Source organism: Pundamilia nyererei, unplaced genomic scaffold (genome assembly GCF_000239375.1).
Source record: "Pundamilia nyererei isolate P.nyererei 1_Seehausen unplaced genomic scaffold, PunNye1.0 scaffold00134, whole genome shotgun sequence".
Classification (NCBI taxonomy): domain Eukaryota; kingdom Metazoa; phylum Chordata; class Actinopteri; order Cichliformes; family Cichlidae; genus Pundamilia; species Pundamilia nyererei.
The window spans coordinates 188,339-200,809 of NW_005187535.1; the positions used below are offsets into that span (position 1 = coordinate 188,339).

The 12,471-nt window shown below is 41.6% G+C and overlaps 2 protein-coding genes across 2 annotated transcripts in view; both read left to right on the plus strand.

Annotated features, from left to right (window-relative positions):
* The first annotated feature begins 7,317 nt into the window (after positions 1-7,317).
* Positions 7,318-8,822, plus strand: LOC102207338 (homeobox protein MSH-C-like). Its single transcript, XM_005743622.1, has 2 exons — positions 7,318-7,802; positions 8,410-8,822. Exons 1-2 carry the CDS (start codon positions 7,382-7,384, stop codon positions 8,820-8,822), a joined length of 834 nt encoding a protein of 277 aa, XP_005743679.1. The 5' UTR covers positions 7,318-7,381.
* A 1,913-nt stretch (positions 8,823-10,735) lies between these two features.
* Positions 10,736-12,471, plus strand: part of LOC102207628 (ATP synthase subunit d, mitochondrial-like) — a 5,683-nt gene continuing 3,947 nt past the window's right edge. Inside the window, exons 1-2 of the mRNA XM_005743623.1 lie at positions 10,736-10,835; positions 12,086-12,216. Of these exons, the coding sequence (XP_005743680.1) occupies positions 12,095-12,216 (122 nt within the window). The 5' untranslated portion in view covers positions 10,736-10,835; positions 12,086-12,094. The remainder of the gene's footprint in view (positions 10,836-12,085; positions 12,217-12,471) is intronic.

The window sequence follows — 12,471 nt, forward strand, 5'->3', positions numbered from 1 at the left end:
TGTGTGTGTGTGTGTGTGTGTGTGTGTGTGTGTGTGTGTGTGCGTGTGCGTGAGGCCAATGGCATATGAAACATGAATCCCTGTTTAGCAGTGTGAGCCATGGGGGAGACTGAAGGGGGAGGCTGTTTTCTCAATGCCTCCTTGACCTGTCACTAGTGATGATGTGTGTATGTATATGCATGTGCATGTGTGTGTGAGTGTGTGAGAATCCAGCAGACATCTACAGGGGACAGCCACCCCTTCCACCACCCCCATCTCCTCCCCCGCTGCTGATATCCTCTCATGCCGCCACCACCACCACCACCCCTCCCTCCCCACCTCTCTGCCTCCTCTCCTCCCCTCTCCTGGCGCCCTGGTATGAGAGAGAAAGCTGTTGTTAATAAAAAGTTTTCAAAGAATGGGATGAAAAGGGAGGTGAAATTGAGCGGCCCAGGCCGTATTATTTCTTCTCCGTATGGGAGCTGGCCTCTCGCGGTCTCTTCGACGCTCTCGGACCAGGAGGGGGTCGCCAGTTCGGTGACCATTACTGCCCCGGGGCCAAAGCAAATGATTTGCCTCTTTGAGGCTTCAAAGGGGAGCAATTACACTTAAGTAACCAAATGAATAGATAGCCCAGCTTGGCAGCAGTTTGGAGGAAACAGTGGAGCCCTTTGAGGGAAGAGGCACCACACCTTAGGAGTAATATGTAACAGCTCGCATCTCAGGGAGAAAAAAGAGAAGAAGAAAATAAACAAGTAAATATTCTGCCACTGAAATCTGAAGAAAAAAGGTGCTGAAACCTGCCCAAACCAAAACAACAACATCATTTAGAGTGGTTCACCAGTCCAGCCGATAGCGCTTAAACTAATTGTTGCCTTACAGAAATAGAGACCCAACCACTGGCCACTTTGGCTAGCATATCACATAAACACATACTGTATGCAGCATCATAATGTGGCAAATTTGGGAGAAATTAGATACAAAATTGTTATTTTTCCTTCAAATATGCTGCGCTGCATTTCCATTCATTTGTTTTAGAGCGTTGTTTATCTGAAGTAAGCCTCAGAAAGAGGTCCACTCTCTGTGCCACCAAAACAGCGTTTGTTTGTGTGATGCTTATGTTTGTTTTTTCTTGGATGTTGTAATTGCTATTTACACAAATTTTCAAAAAGTCCAAGTGTGCTTGAGAAGACGATGCTAAAACAAGATATAAATCACCCTGGCGTTACACAATGAGCAACATTAATTGCAATCTTGAGAACCATGAATTGCAGTTATGTGAGGGGCACACACATAAAGTCAGCCTCTCCCCACTGATAAAAGGCTTGAAAAAGGCCCTATTGAGTGAAGTGGAGACTGGGAGTTTGGTAGGGGAGCTCACCTGTGGAGAGGAGTCTATAGCTGCATAGAAGGCCCAACAGCTGCCAGGGTTGTAAGTCTAGGCACCTAGCAGAGCTGCAGAATGGGAAATGCAAGAAGCTCTTTCAATCCACTGCCACTTAGTAACAGAAGGCATGTGCCAAACTTGCAGAATGAGAATGAAAACTCCCCCTTCGGAGTTCACTAAATATCAGCAGCGACTTTCTTTTTATCCCCTCCCCTTCTCTCCCCCTCCTTTCTTTTTCTTTTCTCCTTCTACTTTAGTCTATTATAATTCCTCTATAAAAGAACAATGGTTGACTGAAAGACCCCAAACCACAGAGATATACCAACAATCGGCAGGGAGAAGGAAAAAGGGGGGACTCGGCTGAAGTGTGGAAGCCATCAATTACTGAGGGCCTAAAGTTAACATCCCAGCAGGATATGTGCATTAGAATGCAGCTACGGGCAGCAGATGCCTAGCGGAGCGGTCAAAAGAGCATCTCGAGCTCATAAGAGGACATATGCAATGTGGGAGACTCGCCTCCGCTGCCTTGCCTTGGAATCTACAAAAGAATAGAAAATTAAATTGAATGATGATTGTAGTAGTGGCTGAAAAGGAGCCATTGTGAAGAACTAAATGGAATTATAGGTTTAAATGTGACGAACAACTGACATCTCACATAATAGATGCCATTACACATGGCTGTGGTGCAGTCTCAATAAATCTCACAGATCGGTAGTGAGATTGTATGTGATTGCATTTGAGATTCACAACTGCGGGATTCAACAAGTGGCCCTGTGAGCTCCAGTTGGGTCAAAAATGCACCGTGATTCCTCCATATGCACTGCCCTAACAGGATTTTCCCCTCTCACCACATCTCTCTATTCTGGCTACTCAGCAAGACTCAGCCCTCCAGGCTTCCTTGCACTGCTAATTTACACTAGCCTGCAGGCTACCTTCACAGCCAGGACAGTGCAATTGTATTTTCAGGCTCATTAAGCAATAGCACAAAAAGGGGGAGCTCTTACCCCCCATCTACTTTCTCGACCATGGTCTGTTCAGCGGGTGAAAAGGGGGTGAACAGAGGTGATAAAAGGTGGGATAAAGAAATGAGCGGGGCAGTTAATTATAGTTGTGAGACTCTATCAGGTTTACTGATGTTTACTACATGAGTGTGTTTGGGAGTTAAGTGTAGGAGGATGAGAAGAAGAAGGAGAGCGTGCACAGTTGCTACTCTCAGTCTTCTGAGAACCAATCCGGCTGCTGGGTAGCAGCCCTATTCAGGACCGAGGCATGCTTATTTATTTGAAAGAGACCCCGCTTTTTAAACTTCCCACCCTCTCCTTTGTTCGACTTCTCATGGGGAGGACTTTGAAATTGTAATCTCAGGATATTCAAACACACATATTTGTTCTGACCTTTGGTGCCTGCAATAACATTATTACTATGAAACAAGCCTTGCCAGCTTGGATCTACAGTGCATGAAACCGCTTTTGACTGCAAAATCTTTGACTTACAATTAGATTCAAAGCAAGATTAGCTAGTAAAGAGACGGACATTTTAAATAAAATAATGAATGGGGGCATTTTTAAATCAGCTACATTTACATGAATTTCACATCAGTTATGGGGGATGGTTCATTTGCTTGTAAAACATACACTGACAGGAGAAAAAAAATCTAAAGATTCTCACCTGGAAGCAATTGTCAAAAAGAAAATGTGACTATGATTTAGCTTTGTGAGAAAAAAAAATTGTCATCCTTTTTGATATAAATTGTTTTGAACACTTACTGTTTTATTGCTGTGATTATGATTATTTTCCAGTTCAACGAAATGTTATACATACAAATTGTTCCTAATTTACTATAATTGGACCATATGAGTACTGTAAATGTACCTGCATTCAGCCATAAGGATTGAATAATCCTCTCAGTTACACTTTGTGGAAATAATTTGAAAGGAATTATTGATATTTTATCTTGCCCCGCTTAAATATCAGCCGAAACTTTTTTATTACGTAAAACAGAAAATATGATATCGACCAAATTGCTGTAATTTATACAATAGTTACTGGTTTTGGCCTCTCTGGGATTTGAAGCCAGCAGTAAAAGAGAAAATTGATGCTGCTGCCTTAGTTTTTTTCTTCTTCTTCTTCAGATATACTGCATCGCAGCTTTGGCTGCTAAGAGCGTATGAGATTGTGGTGACATTCTTCGGTTTGTGAATGAGACCGCAGAGTAGCCACACAAAGTTCCTCATCCCCAGTGCTCAACCTAACTCGCCCACTTGCATTGTCTCTAGACTTTCCTCAAGAATGTGGATTTCTATGGCCGATGGAAAGCCAGACGAAATTGCCAATTGCATTGTCACCTCTTGAGGTTTTTCTCCTTAACAATCTCTATTGGCAAGAGAGCTCAGGAGGAACCCTCTCAAAGAACACAACTGTTTTTGAAGACGCTCAAACGAGTGGTGAGCAGTGCTAGAGATGTTGCTTAAAAATCTAGCCTGTATCAGCTCATGAGCAAGCATTAATTTAAAAGCTGAGTTCAAAATGCAAAATCCCATACCCACTGATGTATGAAATAAACCCTGCTGTTATTTGGTTTGAGTCAAAAAGAGCAGCTATAACACCGCAGGGCACTCCGTCCCCTGATTGCTTTTTTACAGTCCAAAAAAGAAGCCATGATGGAGGCAATTTGCTTCCTTTCCTTTAGCACGGCAAGAATATTTCTCTCATTACCCGACATTCAAACACAGGGCACTCTGATGCCACAAGAGGAAGTGGCTTTGGCAGAAAATGTCAAACTAGCGTTTAACTGCAGGATTGAAGCCAGTCTGATGTGGACTGGATCAACTTGTTAAGTCAAATTAAAGGTCAAAGATATTTTCCGCAGCACGGAGCAACACAAATAACTGCTTTTTAAACTGCTGTTAAACAAAGAGCGCTGTGCTGGTTGCCGTATGTGAGGAAGCTGAACGGATTAAAGTGTTTGCAGAGGTAGAAATTTTTAAATAATAAATAGTTACCTCTTGGTTTCATGGAGATATGATGACTACATCATTACGAAGAATGTTCCGTTTGATTACATGAAGAGGGTAGCTTTGTTAAACTTCGGCTCAGTATTCCGGTTTTCTTCAGCTAATTTCAGACAAGAAAAGCCAGAGAAAGCAAGATTGGCGTGTTGGGATGTTGCTGAGAGTAACATGCTCCCATGTCTCCATCTGCTCCACACGCTGTCATGTCAGCAAAGTGTCCATCTCGCTGAGGCCTGTAGCTACAGGTCTTTGTGCCACTGTTGACACATCTCACAAGGATTGGGTTCCACGGCTCACTCACTCCTCATAAATGATCTGTTTGTTAGAAGGCCTCGCTACAGTGGGCAATAGACAAATTATTGATGGAGGACAGATATCAACTCAACAGGAATAACACAGAATCTGCATCCATAGGTTTTTGCACACTTCAATAAGTCTGTATATGTAAAAAAAAATGTTGAAAGAAAGGAAAAAGAAAACTGGTTTATTTGGCTCTATGATTAAAAAAAAGAAAGTTTGACATGAGAGTGACCTTAAAGGTCTACAGCCCTAAACTGTTTTCTCACATAGTTCATTGTGCCACCACCACTTTATGAACTGGATAAATGGTTTCACCTATGAGATTGTTTGGAAACGGCCCCCCTGCACATACATGTGAAAAAGTATTCATTTCTGGTGCCAGTTGAGGGGAAAGTGCTTCCCATTGCGCTTGCATCGACCTTGAAGAACAGATCTGCTTTCAAACTCACTAACACCTTCTGACACTGTTCACTCGCCTGCATGCTGTTACAGAAATGTCTTTTGAGGTAGGGGAGAGGGGGCCCAAAGCTAAATACACTGCACCAAACACCAGGGGAGGAGAGGTAAGTGTACTTCTCATGTAGATTTATCTTTGGATGTACCTGTATCAGATGAATCAGCCTGTGCACTCCACGGCCCAACTCTCATCCCCTTCTTGCACGACAGTATGGCGATGAGCAAGAGGGAAGGGGTACACATTTAAACACAAACCAGCTGGGTGACAAGGGGCCAGGGTGTGTGAGGAGACAGAGGACTAGTTTTGTCAGATAGGAAATGAAGGAGCAGACTCAACATCAGGATTTACTCAAGTTGAATGATTAAGCAGGAGTTGTGCCTCTTACCTGACGAGAGGTAAATTCTTACACCTGAGGGCGTTCAGGGGGTCAGCCATCACTGATCTCAATCAAGATTTTTGTCAGTCAAATAATGGTTCTCTGTTAAATTTTTAAAGAAATGTCTGCTAATCATGTGAATTGTATTTAAAGTCAGATGCTGAATCCTATGTGAGGTTCAGCTGTGATACATGGTTATGCACAGGGCAGGTCAAGTCAGTTTACATACCACTGTCATCCAGTTAAGCAACTAGCCTTGGAGGGGGGCTATTAAAGTAATTTGGGGGAGTAAAAGAGGATGGGGAAGTGGAGGGCTTAAGTTCTTGGACTGACCACTAGCTCAGTCCATCTTCACACTAATCCTCCTCTTGTGTATTTGATAGCATTGCTGACTGTGTGAGTTCTCAGTGGGGTCTTGTGTTGGCTTGGAGGCTGCAGTGTGCTGCTGACATGTTTAATGTGATATCAGCTTGGACATGTCAGCGGAGAAGAATTTAGATGTTAATCTTTGTTAAATTTAAAGGGATTTATACTGTAGTTATTGTTGTGAGCGACAAATCAAACCATGAGGTGTCGCGCCATAGGTATTTCCATATTTATTCAGCTTCTACCTCACTACACATTTACTGTGCTTTTTTATTCTATTTATTTATTCTATTTTATCCTATTTAAAGCACCCCACTCAAAAAAGGATTTAAGACAAAACAGTTATAAACTCAGTGATGAACAGAAATGAACTTTATCAACTACAATGGTAAAAACTTCCAAGCTAAGAATACTCATTCAGTATCATGGGTATGTTTCTCATTTTATGAACATTTTCACATTATAATGGTTTCAAAAGGTTTCTTTCTTTTTTAATTTATTTTTTGCTGTAGATTTTTTTTTTCGCATAACAAAATATGTCCAGATGACTGGAAAAATGAACCCAGACGTGAAACGGTTAACTGTCAGCGCCTGTTTCCACCCAGCTCCATGCACTGGACTATGAAATATTCGGAGGACAATTGGTTAAGTGGAGTTAACCGTTGCCTTTTCTCCCCGAGGTATCTTCCTTTTTGATCCTGCCGAGTCTGGCGCCTTGCAAAACACAACTTGTCTGGCTTATTAAATAGTATGACCTGGAGAAAGAAAACGCCTGTTGCTTCTCAACCGAGGCTATTGTTAAGGAGAAGAGCTCCTGACAGGCCTTAAATTGCTGCAATGCTGTGTGACCAACACTCATACCTAATCAATTTCTATCCTGGCTTCGCACTCTTTCTGATTGGAATTTCTGTTAAGCTGCTTCACTTACTCTTATTTCTATAATATACACTTACGGGCAGGTTATTCATTGACAAATGGATTTGCTTTTATTATATTTAATTTGGGGCACAAAATATATTTTAATCTCTTTGATAAAAGTACGACTTTGATATCGACACGTAACTCATTAGCCCCTGCTCAGCTTTACAGTAAGAGAGTAATTAAACTAATACTACCGATGGAAGTGCTCTGCTAAAGGATGTAAATGGTCAAGAGAGTCCTCCCCACTGGTTAATTGCACTAAAATTGGTCTAAGCTACTTTGTGAGAGCCATCAATAGTCCCGCACCGCATGGGGTCTGTATGATTAACGTCTCCTTCCTTTCAAAGCCTTCTTGATGTTCTCTTGGAAGGCTACAGGCCAATCAAAACCACACTCTGAGACGTCACGAGGCCAACTTGACGAGATGATTGGTGGAAGCAGGGAGGGGACAGCCCCTGTCCTTTTATAGACGACCCCGTCCAGCGCGTAAAAAGCTACTGGGCACCGCTGACAGCGCAAAGACGCACATTGGACACCGTACCCCTCAGCCACGTAATTCCTCTAAACGGGCCGCACGGAGGTGCATGGCCCCATCCCCTTGTATCATGATGAATCCTGTGCAGGGGTCGCCGTCCCAAGACGCCAAACAGCTTCATCAAAAAGAGGAGACGGATACGGAGAGCGAGGAACTGCAACCCAAAGACATGACAACCGAGAAAGGATACAAACTCCAGCGGAGCAGCCTCCCGTTTAGCGTCGAGTCATTGATTTCCAAGAAGACCACCTGTCGGACTTCTTACTCGTCCTCAGATTTAGCTCTGGTCCTTCCGAAGCCCGTGGCTGGGCAAGGCGAACATCTCTCTCCAAGGACTTTTTACGCGGAGAGGAAGATATCGGCTGAGAGCTCGCAGGGTGTTTCCAGTAGCTCCAGCGAAGACAGTCCACAGTTTTGTGAGAAAGATCAGAGCACTTGGTTCCAGACGTCCTCCTTTTCTACACCTCCCCGTAAGTCCGTCCCTCCGCAGTTATCAGAAACAAAAATAAACTGCATTTATCCACCTCTCTATAGGAGCTGCATAACAAGTTTAACTGCGAGACGCCTTTTTGTTTCCTACACACGCATGATGCGTAAATACTATTTTTATTTGGTCATTTATTAGGTAAATAAATGCATAACAATGGAAATATGTTTTGCATCTGAGCTCAAGAAACACTCGCTTCTCTGCTGCACCGACCCTTTACCATTTGATGCCATATATGTCTTGTTATCTATAAAATAAATACATAAATAAATACATAAATAAATAAATAAATAAAACAACTTTTAAACATTTAAAAAGTCATAAATGAAAGCAGAAAATCTGAGTATGTGCTCAAGCCTTTGATTCCACAAAGATGTGACAGTGTGTGATGCAGGTTATTTTGTCAACATCAATATACTGCAGTGTATTTATCAGTGTGTGTGTGTGTGTGTGTGTGTAAGCTGCGTTATGCTGGTGTTTGTATCCAGTGGCGAGGGCTCTTATGTTCACCTGCTGTGACAATCCCGCTTCAGTTAAACTCCGATTTAATCTAACCTCAGCTTTTTCTCTTTGCAATTTCTTTGTGACAGGAAGCTCAAGTCCAACTCAGTGTACTTTAAGGAAGCATAAAAACAACAGGAAACCTCGCACGCCCTTTACTACCTCCCAGCTCCTGGCGCTGGAGCGCAAGTTTCGCCAGAAGCAGTACCTCTCCATCGCAGAGCGAGCCGAGTTCTCCAACTCTCTCAACCTGACGGAGACTCAGGTCAAAATCTGGTTTCAGAACAGGAGGGCCAAAGCCAAGAGACTTCAGGAGGCCGAGCTGGAAAAGTTTAAGTTAGCCTCCAAGCCCGTCCTGCCTGCATTCGCGCTGCCTTTCCCCCTCGGAGCGCACATGAGTTCTCCATCCTGGGGCCCTTCAAACGCCTTCCCGAGACCCAGTCTGCCTGTGCCAGGACTGTTCAGTGGACCCGTCACTTATGGGATGTACTATTTGTCTTAATAACGTTCCTGTGTGTGTGCGTGTGTGCTCTTGGCCACAGCACAATTAAAAAGTTTTGGAGTTTAGACTATTTCCCCCCCAAACTCCAAAACCGAAGACAAATACGACAAGTGGCGAATACCGGTGTATAAACGTGTGCGTAATCGTTCCGAGTGCGGTCACTTGCTCTCATTTTGTGTCCACTTCTGAGAATCGTGGATTCTTGGCCTTAATTTTCTTAAGCAAAACTCCATAAGCAGATGTCATCTACTCACACAGTAGATGACATGCCTTAAATATTTCATCCCAGCCTGTCCTCCGTGCTCTCCAGTAGCAACTGGGCAATTAAATGTGTCCGGATCTAAAGGCAATAATCCTCTAAAGCTGGGGGACATTAATAAAAGCAACAGAAAAGTACTTAATTGGTGTCAGTGCCTTAAGACCCCGAAGTGTACACTCTTTATCATCACTTGAATTCCTCATTCAAGATATGAATATTTTTTTCTGTTATCGGGTAGCGTTGTCCATTTTTGCTGTGTTAATATCTGTATTATTGTCACGATTTCTATCATTCTTTTTAAAGAACGGAGACAGAATTATATTTTAGGAAAAAAAATACATGTATTAGTTTTTTTAACCTTCACAACGTGGCCTTTATGGGAGTGATATTAGATTTACTTTGATGAATTTTGCTGTAAATGTAAATAAAATTTGTAGTGTTCTTAAACGTCCTGCAGTCTCGCTTAAAGGGCAGGAGAAGTGGTATTTATTGAATATCTTTGTATCTGTACTGTGTACATACATGAGTCTATCAAAATGTGCAGTAACTTGTAAAAACTGATTTTAGTAAATAAACATTATCCAAGAATTGATAAGTGCTTGACTCACGTTTTTGTTCTGTTAATATCGCCATTGACCTCTGGAGCCTCCGTGTGTTCTGCGGGTTTTTACTGTGCAGTGCAGCGGAAAAGCTTTGTTAGTTAAATGTTTTTCAAATTTTATTTAGATATTTTATTATGTGATTTATAAGTGTGCAAAACGTTTACCTGACAACCTCATCGCATTCACACGCATTTAATTATCTGATTTGGGAATGACCACATAGCTGTTTGATTTTCAGTACAGATCCGCTTACTTTTACCACATTGTGCACCTTTCGTAATTTATAAATAAAGAGCATAGCGTATTGTTTTGTTTTCCTTATTTACATTTTAAAGCGAAAACAGTTTGGTCTGTAAATCCTAAAAAGATTACTTGAATCTCAGTTTGTCGCGATGATACAGTTTATTGGAGATAGTACACTTTTATTTTACTTTTAAATATAAAAAACACATTTTTCCCACGACCGACGCAAAGGATGTGGATTTTTAAGGATAAAGGAAACCTTTTATCTTTGCTGCGCATATCAAGTAACCAAGTGACATTCATCTGTCTAACCTACAGGTTGCACCAATTGCGCCACGTTTCTGGGAAAATCTCACATTTTTAATGATGGCTTTGGTTTTGGAATTGATGCATTTTATTGTTTCCATTTATTGCCTGGTTACACTTGTGGGACACTGGTAAACTCTTAAGGCCAATATAATTACCTGGAATATAGAGTTAATAGACACATTTCCCCCATAATTGAACCAAACCCTCAAAAGTTCCCGCTTTTCTTCAATTTTTAATTTGTTCTTGTTAATCTGCCTTCAATTAAATTAGTTAGACCCCCCCTTCTTTCTTTTTTTCTTTTCTTTTTTACAAAAAAGAAACAGAAACCAAAGGCTTAGAGTTAGTGAGATTTAGGATTTATTTATTTAATAATTACTCACTGTTAAAGCCCACAGTTCTAGAAGTTGGCTTCTAGAAGCTGGATCGCATAATTGCGAAAGTTTGCAAATGAAAAAAAGGAAAGAAAAGGAAACGCATGAAGGCAGGCTGTGATTACTCAGCCTGTCCAGCAGAGGGCGGTGGCGCCGATTTGCGGCTCAAGGCGCTGATGAAGAAGGCTCTTCCGTTGGTCCGTCCTGTCACAGACAACACTGTAGCGAGGTGAGTACAGAGAAGGGGTGACTGATTGAAAGAATATCTGATAATAATTTCTTAAATAATGGTTAGTTGGGGTCATGCATGTGTCGGTGGATGGAAGATGGAAAAGTAGCCTGACCGGCCACATTCGTGTTTTGTCAAAGTCCCGGTGTCATAGACGGAGTCCTCTGACCTTGGCTAGCAAGCTAACAGAGTTAGCTACCTTTGGCCGGTTTTGAGTGTTTAAATTGAGCAAAACGTCACGGACGGTGCCACTGCAACTATCTTTAAAAAATATAAAACGCGCTACGAATAACTTGGGTGTATTTCATCAAGACACAACAATTATTTAGCTTCATATTGTCTGACCGTGACCCAGAGGACCAGGAGAAACTCTGGACCTCTGGGTCCAGCGAAATGAGGACATTGAGTTGAAGTATTTTATTCATATCTCGGCGTACAGCAAAATATCTCTCCACTCTCAATAACTTGAAAGTGAACATGTAATATATATTTACTGTCTGAACGTTATTTCATTTAACAATGTATGGTACTCCTCATCTGTCAGTTTTATGTAAACGCAAATGTCTTTCCAAATGCTGCAATCACTAGACACTCAATTTTATATTTTATATATTCAATTCAATCGGGTTTTATACACTGAATGCCACGCACAGTATGCAAGCATAAATTAAGGAAACATGAAAATAACTGTATACCCGTTCGTTCCTTAATGATATACATTCATTCTTTATTTTTTGTGTGAGGAATATGCCTTTCATTTGTCCTTATGTTTAACCTACGTGATGCAAATGCATTTGAAATGTATATTAAAATTTTAGGCTTACATATTTAAGTTTATTCTGATTTTAGTCTAAGGAATTGGTGAATCTTAAATACCTGGGGTCAACCAACCAAAGCAACAGACAGTGTACAAGAGAGGCGAAGAAGTGTGCAGGGTTGGTGGTAATGTTTGACAGAAGGATGGCAGCAGGAGTGAAAGGCAAGGTTCTCAGATGATTTTTCTGTATGATGCTTGCGTAAGTTTTGAAATCCAGTTGTAAAATAAAAGTAGTCTTCTCATTGTGGTGCCTCAAACCATTCATGAAGGTATCCTCCTCATCAACAGACGATTTTCCTGTTTTCTGTTTGTTTCTCAACAAACAAACTAATTATTGACCAAAACACATGTTGACAAGATTTGTCTAGATGATTGTTGATATTTTAATTCAATACTTAAAAGAAATAAAAACATGTGTCCTTTCTGTTTTCAGACAGTCGAGATGGCAGGCCGTCGTGTAGCCCTGAAGGCCATTGACTGGGTGGCATTTGCCGAGCGAGTTCCACCCAACCAGCGTGGCATGTTCAATGCACTGAAGACTCGCAGTGATGGCATCTCTGCCAAGTATGATATACACTTCTCACTATGTTATACATCATCATCTACAGTGTGTGGAAATTAGGCTCCAGCTATCAATCGACTAATCTGTCGATTACCCAATCAAGTAAACTCTCAATAATCAGATTAAGTTAACAGATCATCTGTTTGTTTTAATTCAACTTCTGGAGGATTACTGCAGATTTCTCCCAGTGTAAAACAAACGTCTGTGGATTGAGCAGCCGCAAACTTGGCTTTTCTTAACATCAGAGTTTGTTGATC